This window comes from Euprymna scolopes, chromosome 12 (genome assembly GCF_053919585.1).
Source record: "Euprymna scolopes isolate OS-2025 chromosome 12, ASM5391958v1, whole genome shotgun sequence".
Classification (NCBI taxonomy): domain Eukaryota; kingdom Metazoa; phylum Mollusca; class Cephalopoda; order Sepiida; family Sepiolidae; genus Euprymna; species Euprymna scolopes.
The window spans coordinates 97804884-97831782 of record NC_136493.1 but is presented as its reverse complement, the minus strand read 5'-3'; the positions used below and the strand labels follow the sequence as shown (position 1 = coordinate 97831782).

The window sequence follows — 26899 nt, the reverse complement described above, 5'->3', positions numbered from 1 at the left end:
CTCCACGTTAAAAAACGACCCTGGTGTCTAACTCTGTCCCGTGGGGAGGCATAGTAAATAGGTACAATTGTTCGCCATTAGTGGATGTTGACGTCACGTCACGTGACATGACTAAGCGTTTTTTTTTTTAGTATGAATAACATTTTTTGTTTTAATTATAAAGTCTACACTTAATTTTATAGAAAATGATGTATATATAATAGAAAAAAAAAATTACTGGTTTTGTTGGATTCAAGTGGATCCCCCCCCCTCCAGTTTAAGAGATAGCAGGTCACGTGGTAATATACAAAATGGCTAGCGTAAATATAAAGATCGGTTTTTTTATCGACGAATATTTTGAAAGCTGAATTTTTTTTTATTCCTGTACATTTTTTCCTGATATTTTTCGTTAAAACTCTTGTATAAATACTATTTTTAACCAGTTAAATACGTTGGAGACATTGTCATGGAGTGTAATAATCTCTAGAACAAAGCAGAAGAGAAATTACAAAAGTATCGGTAAAACAAAGTGTTTGTTTACATTTGTTCGCCATTACTGGATGTTGACGTCACGTCACGTGACATGACTAAGCGTTTTTGGATTATGTAATATTAACATTAAAATGACAGGTTTTTTGGGGGGCCCCCCTAGGAGAGAAATGATCAGTTCACCCCCTTTTAATGGTCCGTTTGGTGTGGAATTTCGATATTTGTCATGCGGGTGATCAAGGTTCAATATGATACATAATTTGTCAACTTTGGTTGTGTCTGTCAAAAGTTTGAGCTGACGTCACGTCACGTGACACGTATTGAATAACGTTAAAATGACAGGTTTTTTGGGGGGCCCCCCTAGGAGAAAAACGATCAGTTGACCCCTTTCTACTGGTCCGTTTGACGTGAAATTTCGATATTTGTCATCCGGGTGATCAAGGTGCAATATGATACCAAATTTGTCAACTCTGGTTCCGTCTTTCAAAAGTTTTAGCGTTACAAACAAACATACATACATACATACATACATACATACATACATACACACCGATTTTTGCCTTTTATATATATAGATTATGCATATTTATATTTATATTTAGTATTTAAAGTACGTATAATTTATAAGTAGAGCTTGTTTTTATTTTTTGTTTTGTTTTTTTACTTGAGTGTCATCACTTATCAAGGCAAGGCAGCCACTCTAGGATAAGGGTTAATAAGTGTGAGACAACTCCGTGATGATAGTGGAACTTGGGTAGGGCTTAGTTATTTAAGAGGATGGATAAACAAAACTTATTTACATTGGACTTGAAAACAACAAAAAAAGAGCAATCAAAAATTAAGTTTAAAAATAAAAGAAGCGTTTTGGGGAATTAGAAAATAGGTACAATTTTTTTCCGATTCCGATACCTCAAAAAGTTCTGATTTTTCCAATTCCTGATTTTCATTACTTATTCTAACGCTAATATATAAATATATATAGCATAAATTAAAATAAAAATATAAAAAAAAGCAATCACACGAATTCCAATCTGAGTTTTGATTGACACCTGTCTGTCTGTTTGCCTGTCTGTCTCCGTCTCTGTCTGTCTGTCTGTCTGTCTGTCTGTCTCTCTCTCTCTCTCTCTCTCTCTCTCTCTCTCTCTCTCTCTCTCTGCGTGATAGAGTTTAAAACAAAAAGGCATGTGAAACAGCATATCGTAAAAAATGGTGAAATTGACACATACGAACGTAGTAAGATATGGATCAATTGGTGAGTTCATTATAAGTTACGGCTAATTAGAGGAATATTTTAACATGCATTTTGTATAATTAAAATATATTAGAAAAGTGGTGATCACTGTGTAAAAAAAAAAAAAGGCTTAGGGAAAGAAACGTAACTCAGGTTTAGTATATGCAATAATTATTTCATACAGAATTATCTCCCTTTGACCGATCATGGGCTTTTACTTAGCCTGTAATAAAAGCATGAAATCTCTATCATTTAGACATAACTGATCGAAAATACGAAAATAAGGCTACGTACATATAAAGCTAAGGAATCCGAAGAAGACAAAAGTTTGTACTTAAATAACTATTAAGAATAACGCACTGATTAAATGTATTTATTATAAAATATCTTGTTTGATTCTCTCCCACTGCAAGAACTGTAACACAAAGGTCGGAAAATGGAATCGAGAAGTAAGCGCCCCTAAGGAGGAGCACTCTGAACCATAAAAAGTGCCTGGGCAGCCCCGTCGGCTTTTTTTTTTTTTTTTTAATTACATTTTCACCCCAAACAAGGCACATTGCCACTTTGGTGTAGGGGGCTACTATCAGGGGCAGCAACTACTGGGGCACTATGTAGGGATTTGGGCAGCAAGATGTCGATTCACGTTGCACTTGAACTTCTGCATGTCAGTACAGTTAGGGAAGCAAGAACCTGGAATGGAATTCCAGAGTCTAGCGGTTCTGAGGAAGAAACTACTGGAGTAGAAAGATCTTTTACATCTAGGGATCTCTACTGTGTGGGGGTGGGATTTAGCTGCCTGTCGGGTTTGTCGAGGGTGTCTACGTCGTGGGGGCACAAGTGTCTGCAGTTCGTCAGAGCATTCACCATTAAAATACTTGTAGAACAGGCAGAGGGATGCAACGTTTCGTCGATGGCACAGGGGCTGAAGCTTAGATGCCAGTTCAGGGCCCATCAGATTGGCGACTCTCTTTTGAACCTTGTCTAGGAGCGAGAGACTAGTAGCAGATGCACCAGCCCAAATGTGACAACAATACTCCATACATGGGCGAATGGTGGCCTTATACAGGTACAGGATACTTTCAGGTGTCAGTAGTTTTCTAGCACGGTAGAGAGAGCCTACCTTTTTCGCAGCGGCCCTGGCAATGTTTTCAATATAATTGTTCCAGCTCATGTTTCCTGTGAACGTTAGGCCAAGCAGTTTGAAAGGTGTACTCTCAGACAGGGAGTCACTGGCCATTGCTATTGGTGGCAGAGAAGGTTTCTTGTAATTATTGAAGGAAACCAGTTTAGTCTTGGCAGCATTGAATGTGACCATCCCTTTATGTCCCCATTCCACTACAGATTGGAGGTCATCCTCTAGTGTTTTTGCCTAGTAAGGGCGCTTCAGGCAATTTGCAATGAACCAATCTCTTCTCAAAGAGAGAAGGCAAAGCCTGGAAGCGTGGACTTCGTAGAACATGCACAGAATTACCCCCCCCCCTCGTAAAATCAACAGGAAACAGGTTATTACAGGAATAGCCTAACTCTAATCTCTGTTGATTTTGGGGACCCAAGATAACTTAATTGCCATGTCACAATTAGTAACATATTACTATATTATTACAAAAAAACGGTAAATTTTTACGTCGTGCCCAAGCGTATTATAAACACCCCAACCTCCTCACGTTAAGAACGACTTTCGGAATAATAAAAAAAACCCAACCTCGAAAACCGTTCTTAACAGGAGGAGGTTGGGAATGTTTATTCCGAAAGCCGTTCTTAACATGGGATGGTTGGGGGGTGTTTATACTACGCTGGGACACGTCGTAAAAAATATCCCCAAAAAAAAAACAAGTACTTTCATGATTTCACGATCGATTGATCGCCATTATTTGGGGGAGGGGGCCATTGTATCAAGACAGACTTCAGTTACCTTCCCTGTTTTTTTTTTTGTTTTTTTTTTCAAATAAATATGTTTATTCAAATATTTTAAAAATATATATTAACGGACGGATTTGTATTACTATACACATAGATTTGAAAAAGTTGTCACAAAACAAATATATAACAAATGTTTTCAAAGGCAGGATAAGTTACTCTTCTACCTAACTGGATATTTTTTTAGTGTTTATATTCAATGTAACATGTTTATTCAGCTCGAAAAACATACAGTGTTTACCGATGTATTGGAAAATTTAAAATGGCAGCCGACTCTCTCTTTGAGGCGGTAAGTTTGGGAAAATGAGTTATAAATAAAAAAACAGACAAAATTCTGTTAGAAACTCGCTCAGTGACATAGGCTGACATATATTCGTCGGGTTTTTAACAGTATTTTGACCCTCCAATGCGACACCACCCGTTCCCCCTGTCCCTCCACCGCCCTACCCTCCAATGTAAATAGAATTTTTTGTGAAAAATTAAACAGTTCTTCTGCTCGGTGTATGCCGGCGCGTTACTTACTTCTAACAAAAAAATGCGGTTCATGATGTACATTAAATAACCCCCCCCCCTCAAAAATAAATAAAAAATAAAAACGCTTTTGTAAATCGCTCGTAAAAACTTAATTCTTTAGATCAATTAAAAAAGCATCAAAAACTACGCAACACAGAAAAATGAACCGCATTTTTTTTTTGTTTCTGAAAACTTGTTATTTCAAATGTCTGCTAAAAAATTCTTCCGCGATGTAACAAGTCACCTTAGTACGCGCGTCCATGCGCGAACGCATCATGTAAGAATTGCATAAACGATGGCGGTGAGTTGGCACAAAATAGTGCGAGGGTTCAGGGGTTAATACCATGCAAACGGTAAATTTGCGACGGTTTTGAATATCAGATTCGTTGTCAGCGACCCTGAAAACCTTTGAAAAACAAATTTTATTGGTTGGTGTTCTGTTGTAGTTAAAGTAAACATTTACCGAAACATGTTTTACAAAAACAAACCAGTTTACAAATATTTTTATTTATGTTTATTGTTTACAGTTAATACGGAAAACAAACAACTCAGAATTTTTTTCATTGGGGGTGCGATATTGGTTTGTCACCGTCTACTTCCGGTACATGGATGATTACAATGAGTAAATATACCGTATTGCCAAATATTACCAAGGCGTGAGATAGGGAAAAAAAGTTATTGGTTTTGATCTTTTTTTTTTTTTTTTTTTTTAGTTTATACGCATCGAAAAAACGCGAAAAAAAAAATCTATGTTGAAGCAGACGTGACTAATCGAGCTAACAACAACAACACACGCCGGTCACATTCGTCGAATGAATGGTGTCATTCATGAATGACAACATTTAAAATAAATAATTTAAAAAGTAATAATTTTTAAAAAAAAGGAGTAAAAGGTAAGAATTAAAATTTTGCTTTCGGAAAACTTTATATATATATATCAATTTGTTTCAATCGGATTTTTCACGGCGAGAATGTTACAATGTTTACAGTTTCTCTCATCATCCGTATTTTAAAAATACATTTATATCTTTTCAATTGGTTGTTATGATCGATATTTACTGTGATGATGAACAGAATGATCGCTGGTCGGAAAGTTTTGTACGCATCCTTATCACAGTACAGAAACAATGTTTCAACCGATGTAATCTCCGACCTTCTTCAGGTGCGTTAGGTCGAGCATAGGAATCTCTACGGGATTTCGAACTGAATTTTTATTTAATACACAGGAGAGTAATTCTTCTCGTTCCGTCAACCATAATCGGATAGAAGTTGTAGATGTTGAGGTTATGAGGAACGTTTTGAATTGTCGTTTTGGTGCAGCATTCAAATTGGCACTTATGGCGGCAATTAAAAGTAAAAAAAATACAGAAAAGGGCGCTATTTTAGGTGTATCAGAATTTTTGTAGGAATTTTTGACATCCCTAACACGAAACTGCAAATAAAATATTTAAAAAAAACTCGTAATTTCTCTTTTAAAGGTGGGTTGTTTATTTTCTTTATGGATTATACTTCCAAAATAAACTATTAAAGTTGTATAAAAAGTAATAGAAATATTTTTTTAAAAATAGTAATGAAATTAATTGAATGTTACGAGTTCAGTATTTTTCAATTTTTAAACTTTAAAAATCTATCAAAATTTTTCTATTGATTCTATTTTTCGATATTTCCAGGGTCAATGTGAAATTTTATGCTGTTTCCAATAAATCGAATATAATATTTTAGACAAACATTTTTTTTTTTAATTCACGCCCCCCCCCCCCCCCCCATTTTCAAATGTCTATTAAAAAGTAAATAATTAATTTATGTACCAAAGTTTTATATATCACAAATTGAAGATAAAAGATCAATAAATAATATATTCAAATTTAAAACAAAAAGGTGTTTTTTAGAAATTTACCTGTAAAGTCCGAAGTTTAAAACCTTTTTTTTAAACCACGTTGTTTGTTTGTTTTTGTTTTTTGTTTGTTTTTTTTTTAATGAAACCTTGGTCCTTGCTCCTTTAATTGAAAAAAAAATTAGGGCTTGAATTACATTTTTCGAGGAGTTATAAGCTTCGAAAGATAGCGGGTGGAATTATTCAATAGTTTTCACGAAATTTCTGACACTGCTAGCGTTGTTTTACAATTTGTCATTGTTCAGAGGGAGACAACTCCAGTTTACTAAGCGATTCGTTCATTTTTTTTTTTTTTTTTTTCATCTCAATTTAGGACGCTCGATGCATACATCTTTTTTTTTTAAATGTTTTCAATCTATTGAAAATATCGTTGGTTTTAGCGATGTAAATGATGAAACGATTCTCTTACTAGTCGCGTAAAGACTACATTTTGTATTATTAATGTTATCAACTTTGTTATATTTAAAAAAATTAATCGCAGCTTTTTTTATATTTGGATTTAATAAAAAAAAATAAATATCACTGAACCGAGCGTCCTAAATTATAAGATGAAAAAATAAATGAATCTCTTAGTAAACGAAAGTTATCTCCCTCTGCATAATGACAAATTGTAAAATAGCGCCCAGAAAAGTCTGTATGGCACACATACGCGCTACAGAAGGAAGATGTCATATTCTAAAAATTTTGTAAATCGATCAAGTTTTTTTTTGTTTTTGTTTTTTAACTAAGAAAATAAAAATTTACAATTTAAGCGATTTTACTAATACACTGTATTTATTTTTGACGTCGACGCTTTGATTGGAATTATCCTCCCCCTTATTTATTTCATTTGATTTCATAATGCCAAACGAAGATACATATCCAAAGAAATGGCGGAAACCCTAGAGGAAGACCTCCAATCAGTAGTGGAATTGGAGACAATAATGGATGGTGACATTCAATGCTGCTAAGCTTGTTTCCTTTAATAATTACAAGAAACCCTCTCAACCACCAATAGCTATAATTAATGATACATTACCCTGAAAGTACTTCCTTCAAACTCCTTGGCTTAATGTTCACAATGAACATAAATTGCGACAGATACATCTATAAACATACATGCTGACATATATGAAATTAATTATTCATGTATTCTAAGGTGTTTGTCTTTCTTGATCTTTTTTACAGACTCTAATGTTCAAGAATGACGATCGCAGAACTTGTAGCATCCTTAGGAAGCAATCCCTATTTTGGTGCAGGCTTTGGTCTTGTCGGGGTTGGTACAGGAATGGCAGCATTGCGAAAATTTGCCCAGGTTGGTGCCATTGTGCTGCGGCGTAATTACCTAATCAGCATGGAGGTGCCGAGTTCAGATAAAAGTTACCACTGGCTCCTCCATTGGATCTCCCACCGAGCAATGCGGTCACAGCACCTTAGTGTCCGCACAATGTTTGAGCAGTCGGATGCTGGCCGTATCAGCACCAAGTTTGATTTCATGCCAAGTCCGGGCAACCATTTTTTCAAGCATCGAAACACATGGATCAAAGTAGAAAGAAACCGCGAAAAAACAATGGGTGATTTCACAACAGGAACACCGTTCGAGACAGTGTCACTCACAGCTATCGGACAGAATCGAAGTTTATTTTTTGATATTCTTGAGGAAGCTCGGACAATCGCTTTGCAAGAACAAGTTGGAAAAACTGTCATGTACACACCTATGGGTTCAGAATGGCGGCAATTCGGATACCCAAAGAAAAAACGGCCACTGAGTTCTGTGGTTTTAGATTCTGGTATTTCTGATCGAGTGATGGGAGATGTTAAAGAATTTATTAGTAACGCTAAATGGTACACAGATCGGGGAATTCCTTACCGCAGAGGCTATTTGCTCCATGGGCCACCTGGTTGTGGCAAGAGTAGTTATATTGTTGCACTTGCAGGTACGTACGTCTTTTTTATTCGTTGATTAGAAACTGTCAGCCATACCTGGCTCAACTATTGATGCAATATCAACTTATGCTCGATTAATTGTATACAATGATCCATTTAGAAATGTTTTATGTTTTGGCATTAAAATTCAAGCTCGTGTTGGGACAATTAGAAAAATCAAAACATTTTATGGCATCTGAAAAATGTGCACCTATTTTCTGATGCCAAAAACGATTCTTTTATTTTTTTGGTGCCAGTGCACTTACTGATCCGTGCTATTTTTTAAATCCTATTTCCAAGTTTAATTAAAGTTTTATGATGATATGTTTTTTTTATTCAATTGTAAGGTTAAAGTACAGAATAGGTACAAAACACCCTCCCTTCCCCATGTTAAGAATGGCTTTTTAAATAATAACGTTATTATTTCAGCACAGATCAATAAGTGCACTAGTTTCATTTTTTTTAAAACTTAATTTTAATTTTCTGGTACTAATGATAAATATTCATTGATTTTAAATTACCAACAAAACTAAAATGTTTAGATCACTCACGCAGAAGTATCTTTTTACATTTGCGAAAATATATGCATGTAGTACATGAGCTTTTCCGATAATCCAAAATTTAAAAATCAAAAGCAATTTTAATTTCAATTTTAATTTTTATAGTTAAATATTTCGAGATTAAAAAAAAATGGAATTGGGAACTAAAAACATAATCGGTAATTGTATCTGAATCAGGAAAAATTTTGGAATTGTTCGATCACTGATTTCAGCTATCTACTTTTGGAACAAATTACAAAAACGTCCCACGAAGCAGCAACTTTATAGCAACCTACCTGCCATATCTACTACGATGAGGGAGCGACATCTACAATTTGCTGGTCACTGCGAGAGGAGGAAGCAAGAGCTGGTGAGAAATGTATTGCTGTGGACTCCACCGCACAAGCATAGGACGACCTAGATCCACGTACATTCAGCAAATTGTACATGACGCCAACTGTGATCCTGAAGATTTGAGGCAGCTGATCAAAGACAGGAATTCTGGAGAGAAAGAGAGTCACATGGATCCGGACGAAGAGCTCGCCCAGATAAGACAAAAATAGTAAAGAAAATGTTAACTTGTGACTTAGACTATTTCAAAAATATTGATAAAAGAATAAATGTACAAACACATTGTTGGGTTCTTTCTAATGAAATATTTAAGAGTATTTGGCTCATATTGGCATATTATACAGGGTGGTCGCTAGAAAAACAGAAGATTTAATGACGTAAATTTTATTGCACCTGGCTTAATCCCTTCTTCGATTTCGATATTCACACTATGGACGGAGGCAGCAGAAAAACAACTTTTAAATTGTCAAAGATTATTCATTTTAAGAGTGAAAATTCGATTTGGAAACTAACAAAATGTCTAGCTGTGTTATCAATATTTTTTCAATGATTACAAAGCATCAGTTTGATAATGTTGTTGAAAATGTCCTGAAACAGCTGCTTCTTACCAACAAGACTTTATAAAAGTTATTCATTGTAAAAATAAACTACCGTTTGACAAACTTCCCACTTTTTTAGTGACCACCCTGTATATTTTATATTATTGTAATTGTATATGTATACACACACACATATATATATATATATAACTACTTCATTTACTCACACAAATTTAATATACGAAAGTATAGATTTATGCGTAAACTTAAAGTATTTACTTCAAAAGTGCTCAATACGTAGAGCTAGTTAGTAATTTATAAAATATATATGGCGATTAAGCTACACTGAATATTCTGCGTTTCATCCACTGTAGGATTTGTCAGGCTTATATTATACAAACATTATTGGTTACATATGTGCATACATGTTTTAGTGGAATCCTAATTCAACTCCTTGATATAGGATTCCACCGAAACATGTATGCACATATGTAACCAATAATGTTTGTATAATAAACAGACTATATACTAGCTCTGTCTTCCATTGAGCACTCTTTAATAATCACACGGGTTCCATTGGATTTACTTCTCGGAAACCAATCTATACAACCATTATTTATATATATGTAGCATATACTAGCGTTTTAACGTGATTATATATATATATATATATATATATATATGTTTTAACGTGATTATATATATATATATATATATATATATATATATATATAATCACGTTAAAACACTAGTTCTCATCAGATCACCAAAGTTAAGCAACGTTAATCCTCGCTAGTACCGGATTGGTGACCATTTGGGAATTTTAGGCTCTGTATGTGCTCTCCGCTTATCTCTGCATTGTTTCCAGTCGTCCTGAACCTCCACTTGCCATTGGTAATCAACTATGTTGACTCAGGAAAGGTCTTGTTGGAGATTGCGCAACTCTTGCCACAAAAATTCCACGTGCAGGTATCCTTACAATGGGTATCCATAGTCTGTCAAGACTGAAGGAAGCTATTATATATATATATATGTGTATATATGTATATATATATACGAGGGGTGTGCAATAAGTAATGCCCCTGACCCACTTCCAGTTGTCTGATCTAGCTGAAATTTTGCATGTGCAATGATTTATATCTCTACGGGTTATGTGGCAAATTACAGCTCTGAACTAATTGTGGTTTCTGTTTTACAGGTGTTTGAACTGAGTCAGGTGTGAAATGGAGCCTGTTGAATGTCGAGCAGTGATCCGGTTTTTGCATTTGAAAGGACGCACACCACAGAAGACTTTTGATGAAATGAAAGAAACTTATGGTGATAATGCCCCATCATATGACCTTGTAAAACGCTGACATCATGAATTCAAACATGGCCGGAAGTCTGTAGAAACAGCTCCCAGACCTGGTCGCCCCCCCTTCTACCATTGATGAGGCATCTATCCGTCAAGTTGAGGCTGCCATTTTGGAAGGTCGGCGCATTACTATTCGCCAAATAGCCCAAGATGTCAAGATTAGTACAGGGTCTGTGGAAGCTATCATTCATGACCATTTGCATATGCATAAGGTGTCTGCCAGATGGATTCCCAGGTTGCTCACACTATTCCAGAAGCAAGAACGCATCGAGTGCTCGAGGATGAATTTGGAGATGTGCCAAGAAGATGAGTCAAAGTTTTTCAAAAGACTAATTACACAGGATGAAACCTGGGTCCATCACTATGATCCAGAGACCAAAGCCCAGTCAATGCAGTGGAAGCACTTGGACTCACCACCTCTAAAGAAGGCAAGGGTGCAGCCCACCGCTGGCAAGGTCATGCTCACAATCTTCTGGGACCAGGATGGAGTAGTGATGACAGATTTCCTGGCAAAGGGTACCATGATTACAGGAGTCTATTATGCTTCACTTTTGAGGAAATTAAGAGAAGCTATCAAAATCAAGAGACAGGGCAAGATCAACAAAGGTACCCTCCTCCTGCAGTACAACACTCTCGTCCATAACTCGCACGGGTGTGTGGTTATGAAATCGTTCCCCATCCTCCCTACTCTCCTGACCTTGCACCCTCTGACTTTCACCTCTTTGCAGCCATGAAGTTGTTTTTGAAAGGAAAGCATTTCCCAGATGATGCAGCCTTGATTTCTGAAGTCACGTTGTGGTTGGAGGACCAACCTGGGGTGTTCTACAAAAACGGTCTCCAGAGCTGCATCAAACAATGGGAGAAATGCATAACTCTGGGTGTTTCTATGTAGAGAAAGACTAATAACTGTGCCAAGTTTCATTGCTCTACTACTATGGGAAGTAGGTCAGGAGCATTACTTATTGCACACTCCTCGTATGTATATATTAGTGACAAGACGACTCCAATATTTTTCTCGATTCCAATACTATTACTAATTCTGATTCTTTTAAAATCTCTAAGTATTCAGCTATGTTGTGTTTGTATTATTTGGGTTAATCGGACAATGGGTTTCATCTATCTGTACAACAATTGTCCGATGAGAACAATTGTCCGATTAATCCAAATAATACAAACATTCATACCTCATCAAAAAAATTCAGAATTTTATGAGTTATCTCTGTTTTAAATCTTCAGACTATCATGAAAAATCTCATGTAATATGTGCATATATTTTCGCAAACATAAAAATACACTTGTGTGTGTGGGTGAGGGATGGCGTATACGTTTTAGTTTTACTGGTTGTTTAAAAATAATAAATATTTAAAGTAGCTGAGCAGCGGCTTGGTTCCCACCAGTTCTGGCAAATAACAAATAGGATCCTGAACAGAAGCATGCGTTCTATCCCAACTATCATCAATGGACCTGAGGTCATCTCGTCAGCATCAGACAAGGCCAGACTATTTGCCAAGAACTTTGCAGCTAACTCTACTCTATGCGACAAAGGCCATCAACTCCCCGTATTTCCTCCTATAACAAACAACACGCTATGCAACATACAAATATCTGTGCATGAGATTGCCAAGCTAATCAAGAACCTTGATTCCAGTAAAGCAACTGGCCCTGACAGCATTCCAATTATAGTGCTGAAAAAGCTCCAACCAGAACTTGCCCCCATACTCACAAAACTGTTTAAGCATTGCCTTAAGGAGAAGTGCTTTCCAACACCCTGGAAAACCTCATCAGTATGCCCTGTATTTAAGAATTCAGTACAGACCAATAAGTTTCCTGTGTGTCATGAGTAAGTTGTTGGAATCCATATTAAATAAAGAAGTAGCCAACCACCTCAACAGAAACAACCTTCTTAGTGACATGCAATATGGTTTCCGCTCTGCAAGATCTACAGCAGATGTGCTAAAGGTTATATCTCATAGGATTAGTGAATCTCTTGACAAAGGCTTCCTTTCCAGGACAATTGCTCTTGACATAGCGAAGGCCTTTGATAAGGTATGGCATAAGGACCTACTTCACAAGATTTCCAGCTACAGTATTACTGGAAATGTTTTCTCAATCATTAAATCATTTCTCTCCGATCGGTTCATAAGAGTAGTGGTTGATGGGCAGAAATCAGAGGCCCACAGTATTAATGCTGGAGTCCCTCAGGGGTCCATCCTGGGCCCAACTCTCTTCCTGATCTACATCAATGATCTCCCAAAACACATACTTAAATCATTTGTTGACATCTATGTTGATGACACGACCATCTATGGCAACACATCAAAGGCCGTAAATGACAAAATTCTCTCTGATTCTCTCTCCTCTGATCTTGAGACCGTGGTACAGTGGGGGAAGAGGTGGCTGGTCACTTTTAATGCATCCAAAACCAAGCTTCTATCTTTATATCATCAACGCTCTGATCCCCATCTGGCATCAATTGAAATGGATTGCTCTCATCTTGGGGAGGCTCCATGGTTTGATCTTTACTTCTGATCTAAAATGGAACAAGTACATCAGGTCTGTTGCCAAGGACGCTGGGAAAATGGTGGGATCCTTCTACCGCTCCAGAAGATATCTCACTACTGATGCAATTCTCTATCTGTATAAAAGCCAAGTACGTCCAAGGATGAAGTACTGCTGCCACATCTGGGCAGGAGCTGCTAAAAACAGCCTATCCTGCCTTGACAGAGTACAAAATAGACTTTGTGGTTTAGTGGGGAATGCCCTTTTCTCTTCCCTGCAGCCTCTCTCCCACAGAAGAGACGTTGCGAGCCTGTCTTTGTTTTATCATTATTTCCATGGCAAGTGCTTGTCTGAGCTCCAATCTCTTGTCCCCCTTCGCCAATCTTTCACGAGAAACACCCGTCTGGCTGAAACTACTGTCAATAATTTTCCCCACTCTTTATCTGTGCCTAAATCCAAATATAGATTCCATGAGCAGAGCTTCTTTCTCAGAAGTGCACGACTGTGGAACTCTCTTCCGTTTGCCTGTTTCCCACCTGACTACAACTTGGATGTCTTCAAGTCCAACATAAACAAATTCCTGACAAACCACCCCTTAAGTAAGACACTCTATCAAATCTCCAATACTAATGATTACTACAATACTATCTCATTGATTACTGTACATGCAATAACTCTTATCCCTGAGTGGCCTCCGGGCCTTGATAAGTGGTGACCCCCATGTAAAAAAAAAAAAAAAAAAAAAAAAAGATCATTAATGGAAAATTAAGTTTACAAAACAAAAATTAAATTAAAAGAATCATTTTTGGGATTAGAAAATACGTACAATTTTTTTTCCAATCCCGTTACCTCAAAAGGTTCTGATTTTTCCGATTCCTGATTTCGATTAATTATTCTAACATTAATATATTCATATATAGTATAAATTTAAAAAAAAAAAATCAACCAAATTTGATCCAAGCTTTGGTTGACAGCAGGCCACAAGACATGCACCCAGTGTGTATTGTGCTGAGATTACTGAAATTTTTTCGAATTGTTCCTTTCTTTCCTTTAATTAAATGTTCGAATGTTCTTTTTCAAAAAGCTCTCATTCATTATCAACATTGTTTTATAGATCTTGCCTAAATTGCATGACATCATTTTTCAGTTAACAGGCCTTCTCTTTTGGTAGTCTTGATTGTGCTATCCTGAGACACCTTGCTTAGAATTTGTTGTTTTATTTTCTCTTCCAGGTGAACTGGACTATCATATTTGTGTGATGAATCTCAGTGAACGTAGCTTGACTGATGATCGTCTCAACCATCTTTTAACTGTCGCTCCTGAGCAGAGCATTATCCTATTGGAGGATGTTGATGCTGCCTTTGTGAGTCGAGATTTGGCTGTGGAAAGTAAGTTGCGATTTTAGCCTCTCTATGTAAGTGTGTCATCAAAACTGATTTTGGATTGATGAGGTGCTTTCTTTTTATTGGTTGATAAGGTGCTTTCTTTTTATTGGTTGATAAGGTGCTTTCTTTTCATTGGTTGATAAGGTGCTTTCTTTTCATTGGTTGATAAGGTGCTTTCTTTTCATTGGTTGATTGTGACCACATGGGAAAAGAGTTTGTATCGTCATATGTGAATGTATTTTAATTAAAAACTTATTTCTTGTCCAGAATTCCCCCCATATTAAAAACAAAAATAAAGAAAAACTTGTATGAGGTATGTACCAGTGATAAAACGAAAATATCATATTCCAAAAATTATGTAAATTGATCAGGTAGTTTTATTTTTATAAAGAAAATCATTGTTAAGCAATTAATGGGTTTAAGGTGCTTGAGCAGTTTATAAACCATACTCTTTTTTAGATAGTATTTTCAAGTTAAATTAAGTTTTTACGGTGTCTTTTGTTTATTAAATTGTATGGTACAAAATATTTTAAAAGCTCCCTCCCCATGTTAAGAATGGCAGTACTCATGCATCTTTGACCCAGATTTCCACAACATTGGTGCAAGCTTCACTGACAACTGACAAGAACCACCAGAAAAAGCCAAGTGCTGATCTGTAGCTTGACCTGCAGCTGACGAGAACCACCAGCAGAAAAAAAAGAAAAAAAAACTAGTTGATTTATTTTGTTTAATTATAAACTTTTTTTTTAAGTATTTAAATAATTTTGAAGATTGATGAAGGGCGAAAAGGTATTTTTACTTTTTTATTTTTCAAATCATTTGGCTGAGCATTTGATCCATTTTGAAATGGAAGCAGATAGCTTTCTAAATAAATTGGAGAAATTGATCCAGACACCTGAAGAAACATTGTTATTGGGCACTTCTGCACTATCAGAACGAAATATTATAGTCAATAAATGGAGTTTTCAGATAAAAAACAATGGTTTCTACTGATTTTTTTTTGTCAACTCTAATAAATTACAATGTTAGATTCCAAATTATACAGTCGAAATTACCTGAATAATACTGAATTATTAAAAAAAAAAAAAACTTTAATCATGTTAACAGGTGAAAAATTGCAGCCATCTCATTTAAATCAAAATGGAAAATTACCTCCTTTTTGAACTCTCCTGTGTCTTACATAAGCAAATATGTATGGTTTTTTTTAAATTCTATTTTCTATTTTCTTTAATAAATAATTTTCTACCCTATTGATTTTCATAATTTTTGGATATAATCATCTTAAAAATACGAAGAATACATAGATACCATTGTTTTCATGTGGAATTCAGTTTTACGATTTCCGTGATTTCGTTCTGATAATATAGAAACCCAGTTATTGCTAAGAAAGGAATCTAATAGTAATATCCTGTTCTCTAATAAGTTCCCTCTTCCTAAAGAAAAGATAAAAAATGTAAATATATTTCTTACCTTGGGTAAAAGAAAATCTGTCAAATATATTTAGAAAACAAAACATTTTTAATATTTGCATATTTTTGCCAGCACTTCTTCAAAGTTAAAAAAATAAATTAATAAAATTATTTATTGAAATTAAGGTAAGATTTTTGTTAATTTTTGTTTTTTCTTTTAATAAATCTCGTTAATTATGTTTCCCAGTGTTTTTTATTTCGCTTGGCTTTTTCCAGTGGTGCTCATCAGCTGTCGGTAGAGCCCATGCCAACGTCACAGAAATCCATGTCAAAAAATGCATGAGAACCAGAATGGCTTTTTGAATAGTAAACCTTATGGTCTTGTCCAGAATTCCCTCTATATCAAAAAACAAAAAGGGTTTGTATTACTGTACACATAGATTCGAAAAAGTTGTCAAAAAACAAATATATAACAAATAAATGTTATCAAAGGCAAGATAAGTTACTTTTGTACCGAACTGGATATAATTTTCGTGTTTTTATCCAATGTAACATGTTTATTCAGCTCGAAAAGCAGACAGTGTTTACCGATCAATTGGAAAATTCAAAATGGCGCCCAACTCTCTGTTTAACACGGTAAGTTTGGGAAAAGGTGTTATAAATAATAAACTAAACAAAATACTGTTAGAAATTTGCTCAATATATGTCACCCTGACATAGGTTGACATATATTCGGTGTTTTTTTAATAGTATTTTGTCTAGTTTATTATTTATAATACCTTTTCCCAAACTTCCCGTGTTAAAGAGAGAGTCGGGCGCCATTTTGAATTGTCCAATACATCGGTAAAGACTGCGTGTTTTTCGAGCTGAATAAACATGTTACATTGGATAAAAACACGAAAATTATATCCAGTTTGGTAGAAAAGTAACTTATCTTGCCTTTGATAATATTTATTTGTTATATATTTGTTTTTTTGACAACTTTTTCGAATCTATGTGTATAGTAATACAAACCCAACAAAAATAAAGAAAATTCTGTATGATGTATGTAGCTGTGACAAAACAAAAATATCATATTCCAAAAATCATGTAAATTTATCAAGTAGTTTTATCTTTAAATAAGAAAATCAAATTTTATGAATATCTGAAGAGCAGTCATCTTGTCCGTCATTTTAAAAACGATCTAAAAAAACAAGGGCAGATAACTCAACAGTAATTCCAATTTGCAAGATTTATGTTGTAATGCCTATGAATTCTCAACTCCTTGTAAGGCAATCTACCACACCAACTCCTCATAAAACAATTCACCACATGTGCTATGAGCAATCGATGATGCCACTGCTGAATGATTTTTTAACTTTCTGTTACGAGAGATAAGCTATTAACCCCACCCCCTTCATGGATGCTATGCATAATCCCTTATGTTGTCAAGATAGTTGTTCACTACAGCCTTCAAAATCTGTTTCTCTGTGACATGACATAGTTATATCCCTTGGCTATAATTTACACCTGAGCAAGTGCATTCTTGTACTCCAAGGGATATCCAGTAAAGCATGTTCGCCCCATTCTTGGGTGTTTCTGCACATGCTCGTCACAGAGAATTACATGCTTTGCTACCTTCTCTGTGAAAGTACATATTTGTGAGAAGCATTTTATTCAGAATAAATGTAATAATTAGCAAACAGGGGTGAAATATATGCATAGTTTTGTAAAACACACTTTAGGAAATTTTTTAAGTGCTGAGGAAGTGTTTGAAACTGTACATGTATGGCAAAAATCGACTTTATTTTATTATATATATATATATATATATATATATATATATATATATATATATAGTATATAAATAAATATAAATCCATTTCTTCATGCAAAAGTTAGCAAGTAAAAAAATGTGTCTTTTTGAAACAACTGAATGTAAACATTTTATGAGTGGTAAGGCATAGCAAGCAAGCATACCTGTTCAATCTCCATCTCTCTGTGGCGGAGTGAGACTAAGAATAAAGTTGCTACTGAAACAGTAGCAGAAAATCTCCATGAAGCAAACGAACAACAGAGGATATTGTGTTTTGAAAGAAACAGCTTACCTTGTAGGCTTGTATATAATCATATTTTTTAGCTGTTTTCAATCGTGAAGTATTCCATTTCGGCTTCCAGGAGAGAATATGGGCCATTTCAGGGTCTTCCTCTTCTTAGTTAATTCACTTGTAGATTTGTATATAATCATATTTGTCCGGGGGGGGGGGGTTCACTTGTGGGGTATTTTCTTTCATCCGCCAGATAATGTCTGGTTATCAGGAGAGAATATGTACTGTTTCAGGGCCTCATTCAACTCTCATGAAATGGACAATTGTGATCATCTTGTGGCAGAAAAAGAAACTGAATGACAGATTTTATTGGATCTTTTATACAAGGTTTGCAATATTAAGATACTCTCTTCCTTGCTGCATCTGACTTGATGTTTATCAAATGGGGTTTGAAATACCAGCATCCTTAGAGGAAGAGCACTTTGGCCTGCAAAAAGTGCCTTCCCTGCTAGAGGCGTCTCTTAGGTAGTTAGTAAAAAACTAATCCCTTCTCAGAGGGTGAGAAGGGAAAACCTAGAAGGATAAACCTCCTAGAACTACACAGAATCATACACCTTAGACAACAGAGAACAAGCTGTCTTAAGAATTTGGGGGATCTTCAAAGTTTTCAAACGGAGGGGGAGGGAGGGCATATTGTTGACTTTTTAAAGCTACATGGGCCAAAATAAAACAAAATTGACCTGGACGTGTTTTCTATACCTAATTTTTTTTTTAATCATTTTTTTTGAACGAAAATAAAAATGCCACATTATTTTCACACATTTTAATTTTTTACATTTTTTCTGAATATTTTTATGTTTTATATAAGAGCTTTGTGGGCCGAATTAAAAACTTTGGTGCGACGGATTTGGCCCATGGACTGTAATTTAAAGACCCCTGACCTAGACTCTGGTGGCTTTGGGGACGAAGTACCTCCCCCCGGCTCTGCTGACAAAACAATAGTAGAATTGATGAATCGTATGATTGATTAACCATTCAGCACGGCCCATTCATTATATTTGTTGACTAATTTTTTTGTTTTTTTTAACTTCCTGTTACGAGAGATAAGCTATTAACCCCACCCGTTCATGGATGTCATGCATAATCCCTTATGTTGTCGAGATAGTTGTTCACCACAGCCTTCAAAATCTGTTTCTCTGCGACATGACATAGTTATGTCCTTTGGCTATAATTTTGATTACTTTTACGTGAGTATTTTAATAATCGGGGTCTTGGCAAAGCCATTAAATCACGGTGTGAGTTTATTGCAAGAAAAAAAATTCTGTGTAGACATTGAAAATATTTTTTTTTTTTTAAATATAATTTATGAAGAATTTTTTCAAGTTAAAATCTATTGAGAATATGTAAAGATTAGGTAAAGAATAACAAGTTATCTGAAGTGATCGTCCATTCGGACCACATTGGATAACTTTACCTAATGTTTGCATATTTAAAATGTGTATTTCTCAATACAAAATCTGTATTTCTCAATAGATTTTAACTCTAAAAGATTCTTGATATAATAATGTTTAATATAAAAAAAAATTTTCATGCCTATACAAATTTTCTTTTTCACAATAAACTCACACTACAATATAGTGACTTTGCCAATGTCTCTTCAATTAAATTTCTTGCAATTTTACGAAGACAAAAATAATTGTTTTTTTTTGTGCTCAAACTACTTTGTTCAAGTTGCATCTACAAAAGAGTTGATGAATTATATATCAGTTTAATTACAGGCGATAAAGCATAGCTTATACTAATTACTGTCAGTAATGTGTAGACATAGCGGCTTAGAAAAAAAATGGCTGCTGAGTTCAAGTTTTGTGTAAAAACTTAAAGAAATCTTTATTTCACATATAAATTATAAAAATAATTGTTTGTAAGGAATTTTTTTTTTTTTTGTTAAAAAAATGAGTTTTTTTTTTATCTTGAATGATGAAATTCATCTTTTGAACATTTTCGTCTCCAACCATCAATTGATTGCGAATAATGGTTTTGAACATTTCTATTTCCAATCATTAATTGATTGCAAACATGTCAGTGGGAAGCTGAAGACTTGGGTGATAAAAATTAAGAATAGCCTGGTGGTACTATTGGACCTACAAGTAGTTGGTAACTGGCGATGGAATCGTGAATGGTTATCCATACCTTGCGACCTGGCTCAAGATTGACAAAACTGAAATGTGATGGTTCGAGAAGCAGTTTGTGCTCAAGAAGAAGCCAGCTCAATTGTTTCTTGAAATCCAAAATAAAATAAGGGCATTCTTTTCTTTTTTTAAAATCCCATTTAAAAAGAAATGATAGACCTGACTTATATTTTGAATTATTTTTTTTTGAGCGATCCATCTGGCAATATGTTTCCACCCTGGCAACACTGGATAAGTAGAGCTAGTTTTTAACGAACATGTTTTTCTTATTTGCACAGACCCTGCAGCCTATCAAGGATTTGGTCGACTGACTTTTAGTGGATTGCTTAATGCCCTTGATGGTGTTGCATCTGCCGAGGGAAGAATTGTGTTCATGACCACAAATTATTTAGAAAGGTAAGACACAAAATTAATTTATATTTTTTCTTGATTTAAAATTTTATCATCCTGTTGTAGGAGTTATTAACCGATCATTATGGAGTTTGAAACACAGCTGATAGGTATAAGAGTAGATAATGTGGGTTATATTTAGTTTAATTTTGTTTTGGGCAAACGATTTTAATGAATTTTGACTATAAGTATTTAACATCAATTAAAACTTATTCCTCAAATTTCAGTTTCTTTGAAGCATTTTTAAGTGTTGTTAGGAGAATAATTTCCCATTTGAAAATTCAAATATTTCAGATTTGCATTAAATTTGATCCATATTTATCAGACAAGCAAAACTTCCTTAATTTCAATTTCTTCTTAAGACCTCTTAAGGTTAAGTTGCAAATTGTAGGCATTTTGCTAGAAACAAAAACTTGTAATAGATTTTGATCCAAATTAGAATAAGGATTTTAAACATAAGGTTTAGAATGAGCATCATATCAAAACTAATGTCTCCTATTGATTGATACTTTGTATTATCGCAAATTTTTTTTTTTTTTTGTACTATTGTTCTCATCTTGAATGTTATTTTCACAACATTTCTGCCGACATAACCTTTGACGTTCTTCAGGTGTATCTTGTTAAACTCGGGAATATTTTATCAAACTTGGGAATTTGCACAGAATTTTAATCCACAGGAGTAGAATGTTCTTGTTCTGTCAGCCATGACCGAGTAGAAGTCGTATGTAGTTCACAGTTGTATTCTTCATATCATTTGCACTGAGGATTGAAACTTCAACCTCCAGAAGAGTGTCACTTACAACTGAATTTACCAAGTACTACCCATTACACCACGGTCCTGAAGTACTTCAAATAATCCAAATAATATGAAGAGGTTAGTTTATTGCTAATCGCCTGAGACCCCTACCAGGGAATGTTCGTGAGATTACTTAGGCATTTTTTGTAGGCCAGAGTGCATTTATCCTAGTGTACTGACTTCTCAAAATCACCTGACCTTGTGTCCAAGCCGACTAGAAGGTAAATAATCTGAATGTTTATGTTTATAATACAAGGGAAGTAACTCTTATGATTCAAAAAGTTGCTTTTAATTTTTAATCTTTGTCTATATAAAATAACAGTGATAATATATTTAACTTTTGTTTGTCTATATAAAATGTAGCAGAAGCAGCAATAACTAAAATGAGGGAAAAAAGAGCTTACCTCGGGTATGTCTGTTGTGTCACCAGTTGGGGGGAAAAAGAGAATTCCAAGATGGCGTCCGGGGGTTTTTATTAGCATTTACCCCATGCAACTCTCGGAAAATCACGTTTCTGTCTCATGTGATTATGCAAATGGATAATTCCCGGCCACTATAAAAGCAGGAGGCTAGAGACGAGTCGGCAGTGTCCTGCAAACTGTGTGGGTGGGTGTTTCGGGCGATTGGAGTGTGTCTTCTTTTACCACGGTTATCACGGACAGGAATTCCCTCTCTTCTGGAGGTGGGCGATATTGACTATTTTGAAGTTGTACTGTTGCTGACAGAACATTTATTTATTTATTTTTTTTTGCCTACTACATTTTTGTTTCAAGCTATTTCGGCCCGAATATGGCGAAGGTGCGGATAAGCAGTGATATTATCAAGCCGTTCTCTGGCGAGGGAGACGTTGTAGCGTGGCTGAAAAAAGTGAGACTTGTCGCACAACTTCAGCAGGTGGATGACGTAGCGAGTCTGCTACCTTTATACCTGGAAGGCGATGCACTGGCCCTCTACATGGAAATGGAGGAGGACGATCAAAAGAAAATAGACCAGATTGAGGCTCGATTAAAGGAGGCATTTACTGATGACGCGTTTGCAGCATATAGAAAAATAACTATGGTTAGATGGGCTGGTGAACGTGTGGATGTGTACGCCAACAAAATCAGGCAGTTGGTTGGATTGGCCGGATTCACAGGAGAAAGCTCAGAGAGACTCACAAAATTAATTTTTGTCACTGGATTCCCTGACACCATCTCAATTGCTCTTCAACAGGTGCCGAACATCAAAGCCCTGACCATGGGGGAGCTAATGTCGAGAGCGAGAATTTTGACGACGACTGGCGAACAAAATCAGGATGTGGTTGCGGCCACACGCTCACCCAAGAACAGGGCCCAGAATAATCCTGTTAATTTGACCTGTTTCAAATGCAATGTTAAAGGCCACCTTGCAAGGGACTGTCGAAAACGTGGAACACGGTGTTACCGTTGCGGTGAGAGTGGACACTGGGCTCGGAACTGCTCGGGAAACGAGCAAGGGGAGGACGCATAAGCGCCAGTCTCCTTCCCAACCAAGATGTGAACACGACGCTCCCGGTGATAAGCATCCATGTTGACGGGACGCGATGTTTGGCGCTTATTGATACAGGATGCTCCAGGACAATTTTACATGCAGACCGGTGCCGGTCTTGGAGAAAAACAAACGTAAATGTCAACACAATTGGTGGAATGTCCCATGCGTGCTGCGGTGTTGGAACGGTCTCTGTATCCACTGATGAAGGTGTGTCTGCCAGAGTCGATGTGTTGGTGGTGCATGGCAAGCCACTGGGATTTGACTTGCTTCTAGGGATCGACGCCATAAAAGCTCTAGGAGGTGTCGTTGTCAAGCCTACAGGATCAGTGCGGCTGGGCGCCAGGAAAAGTATTAAATGCGCAGCCATTTCTATCGATGAACCAGATTTCACTGCTACCTTTGACCATCAAAACCGAACGTGGACCGCATCGTGGAAATGGTCTGTGGACCACCCCCCTGAAAGGCTGCATAATCGAGTGTCAGAGTACCCAGTGCCAGCAGAAATTCGTGAAAAATACACGCAGGAGCTCCACACCTGGATAGATAATGGTTGGCTCGTGCCATACCCAGAGGATAAATTGGGACCCCCCAAAGGTCTAATTCCCCTGATGGCTGTGATACAGCAGAACAAAGCCAAAGTGCGCCCGGTAATGGACTACCGGGAGCTAAATCATTACGTAGACGCATTTACGGCCAACGCAGATGTTTGTGCGGCTAAGCTGCGTGAGTGGAGACAAAAAGGTGCTAACGTGTCTCTACTGGACCTCAGAAGAGCATACCTACAAGTCCGGGTCCATGAGACACTGTGGCCATACCAGACTGTGGAAATCGATGGGAAAAAATACTGTCTGACCCGTCTGGGGTTTGGTTTGAATGTGGCTCCCTTGATAATGAGAGCAATTGTCAGCGAAGTACTATCTCAGGAAGAAGTTATAAGCCGCGCAGCATCTGCTTACATTGATGACATTTTTGTCAATGAAGACGTGGTGCCCGCGACCCGTGTGAGAGAACACCTCGCGCAGTTCGGGTTGGAGTGCAAGAACCCGGAGCAGTTGAAGGACGGTGCACGGGTGCTGGGATTGGCAGTCAGGATGGAACGCAATGAACTGCGGTAGAAGTGAGGAAATGCAATTCCGGAGGCTCCCAGTATTGTTACGCGACGAACAATCTTTTCCCTGTGTGGTCGACTTGTCGGGCACTTTCCGGTGTGCGGTTAGCTTCGTGTGGCTTGCGGAATACTCAGAAGGAGAGTAAGTTCGGTAACGAAGGGCTGGGATGATGAAGCAAGGGACGCCGTACTACATCGTATGATGTTCGAAACCTTAAAATCTGCACAGCAGAACGATCCGGCACAGGGAAATTGGTGTGTGGACGGCAAAGAGCTGAATGTATGGGTCGATGCTAGCTCCCTAGCAATTGGGGCAGCCTTGGAGATGTGTGAAACTGTGCTGGAAGATGCATGTTGGCTGCGACCTGAAGATGACTCTCAACATATCAACTTGGCTGAACTGGATGCCGTATTGAAAGGCATCAATTTGGCTCTCCAGTGGCAGAGCAAGGTGCTACACATAAAGACAGATTCTGTTTGCGTATACCATTGGGTCTCAGACACGCTAACTGGAAAGGCGCGAGTACGCACCAAAGCAGCAAGCGAGATGCTTATTAGGAGGCGATTAAGCACTCTTAAGGAGCTCGTGAAAGAGTACGGGCTGACAGTGGATGTGACGCTGGTTCCATCAGCACGAAACATTGCTGACCGACTGACACGAGTGCCACAGCGGTGGTTTGAGGCAATGAAAAAGAAAAACGGTCTTAACCCAGTGATAGGCGCGGTCCACACAGACGAGCTGGATGAGAGTCAAATCATGGCTATTCACAAAGATAGTGGACATCCGGGGGTGCGACGCACTACCTACTTTGTCAGGAGAAGATGTCCAACCACGACAAAAGCAACTGTCAGAACGGTCATACAGAAATGGGAGGTTTGTCAGTCCATTGACCCAGCGCCAGTCAGGTGGGAAAAGGGAAAGCTGGAAGTTAACGAGAATTGGCAGAGAATTGGAATGGATATCACGCATTATGGCACCTTCCATTTTTTAACTTTAACAGACTGTGATCCATCGCGTTTCTCCATTTGGAGGAAATTGGCAAGGCAGGACTCGGCAAGCGTGATTCATCAGTTGGAGGCAGTGTTCCTCGAGCGTGGCGCGCCGCATGAACTCCTTTTAGACAATGACACAGCTTTCTGCAGCAATATGTTCCAAGCATTTGCATGTAAATGGGGAGTTCACTTGCGATTCCGCTGTGCATACGCTCCAGCCGGGAATGGCATAGCGGAGCGATGTCATCGTACAGTGAAACGAATAGCGGCTAGAATGTGTTGTCCCATACAGGAGGCTGTCTACTGGTATAACATCACACCAAGAGACGACACATCTCCCTCCACTGCGCCTGCCAATAGGATTTATCAATATGAAGTTCGAGTAAAGGAGACCAATCTCGCAACTGCGTCCCCAGGTCCCAAGAACAGCTTTTACCAGGTTGGAGATCGCGTATGGGTCAGAAGACCGCAAAATCGATGTACCACGAGGTTCGGCAAGGGTGAGGTGACCAAGGTGATCAGCCCTCAGTCAATTTTGGTGGACGGTGTGCCTCGTCACGTGAAGGATTTGCGCCCTCGCCATTATGTTGTTACATCGGAGGAAGAGGGAGACTCAGACACTATGATGTCTTCTGAAAAGACAGAGAGTATGATGCAGGACGACGAAGAGGATTTTGAGCCATATAATGTACATACTGAAGAAGCGGAGGAAGGACCACCCGTCTTGCCTCTACGAAGGAGTACCCGACAGAAACGAATACTGCCCCCCTGCCCTGATTGTGAAACACCGCCTATGGAGCAGACTGGTGGCAATAATGGCGATGAGGAGGATGGCAGGGAGGAAGTGCTGCCTCCGGTTCTTCGGAGAAGTACCAGACAGAGACGACTTCCCCCCTGCCCCATTTGTGATCATGAGATCAGGGGGGAGTGTAGCAGAAGCAGCAATAACTAAAATGAGGGAAAAAAGAGCTTACCTCGGGTATGTCTGTTGTGTCACCAGTTGGGGGGGAAAAGAGAATTCCAAGATGGCGTCCGGGGGTTTTTATTAGCATTTACCCCATGCAACTCTCGGAAAATCACGTTTCTGTCTCATGTGATTATGCAAATGGATAATTCCCGGCCACTATAAAAGCAGGAGGCTAGAGACGAGTCGGCAGAGTCCTGCAAACTGTGTGTGTGGGTATTTCTGGCGATTGGAGTGTGTCTTCTTTTACCACGGTTATCACGGACAGGAATTCCCTCTCTTCTGGAGGTGGGCGATATTGACTATTTTGAAGTTGTACTGTTGCTGACAGAACATTTATTTATTTTTTTTTTTTTGCCTACTACATTTTTGTTTCATAAAATAACAGTGATAATATATTTAACTTTTCTTTGTCTATATAAAATAACAGTGATAATATATTTAACTTTTATTTGTCTATATAAAATAACAATGATAATATATTTAACTTTTCTTTGTCTATATAAAATAACTGATAATATATTTAACTTTTCTTTGTCTATATAAAATAACAGTGATAATATATTTAACTTTTCTTTGTCTATATAAAATAACAGTGATAATATATTTAACTTTTCTTTGTCTATATCAGTGGTTCTCAACCTTTTTCACTCCATTCCCCCCTTCATGAATTCTCAACATTCGTGTGGCTCCCCTTCATTTTTCTCCCAAATCCCACCCTGCCAAAAAAGGCGCAGAAAAAAAAGAATAAATAAAATGTTGATGAAGAGAACACCCTTGCTTTATTACAAAGTTTACAGTCATAATTATCTTATATTGATAGATTTCTGTGATATGCTTAACTTACATCACTAGACTACAAAAGACTAGCAGACAATAGCAAATTTGATTTGGATGGGAGAAAGTTCAATTAACCTCT

General features: G+C 37.2%; 1 protein-coding gene across 1 annotated transcript in view; it reads left to right on the top strand.

Annotated features, from left to right (window-relative positions):
* Positions 1–4733: 4733 nt before the first annotated feature.
* LOC145291437 (mitochondrial chaperone BCS1-like) overlaps positions 4734–26899 on the top strand; it is a 30918-nt gene continuing 8752 nt past the window's right edge. Inside the window, exons 1-4 of the mRNA XM_080137280.1 lie at positions 4734–5022; positions 7191–7939; positions 14443–14598; positions 20499–20616. Of these exons, the coding sequence (XP_079993406.1) occupies positions 7207–7939; positions 14443–14598; positions 20499–20616 (1007 nt within the window). The 5' untranslated portion in view covers positions 4734–5022; positions 7191–7206. The remainder of the gene's footprint in view (positions 5023–7190; positions 7940–14442; positions 14599–20498; positions 20617–26899) is intronic.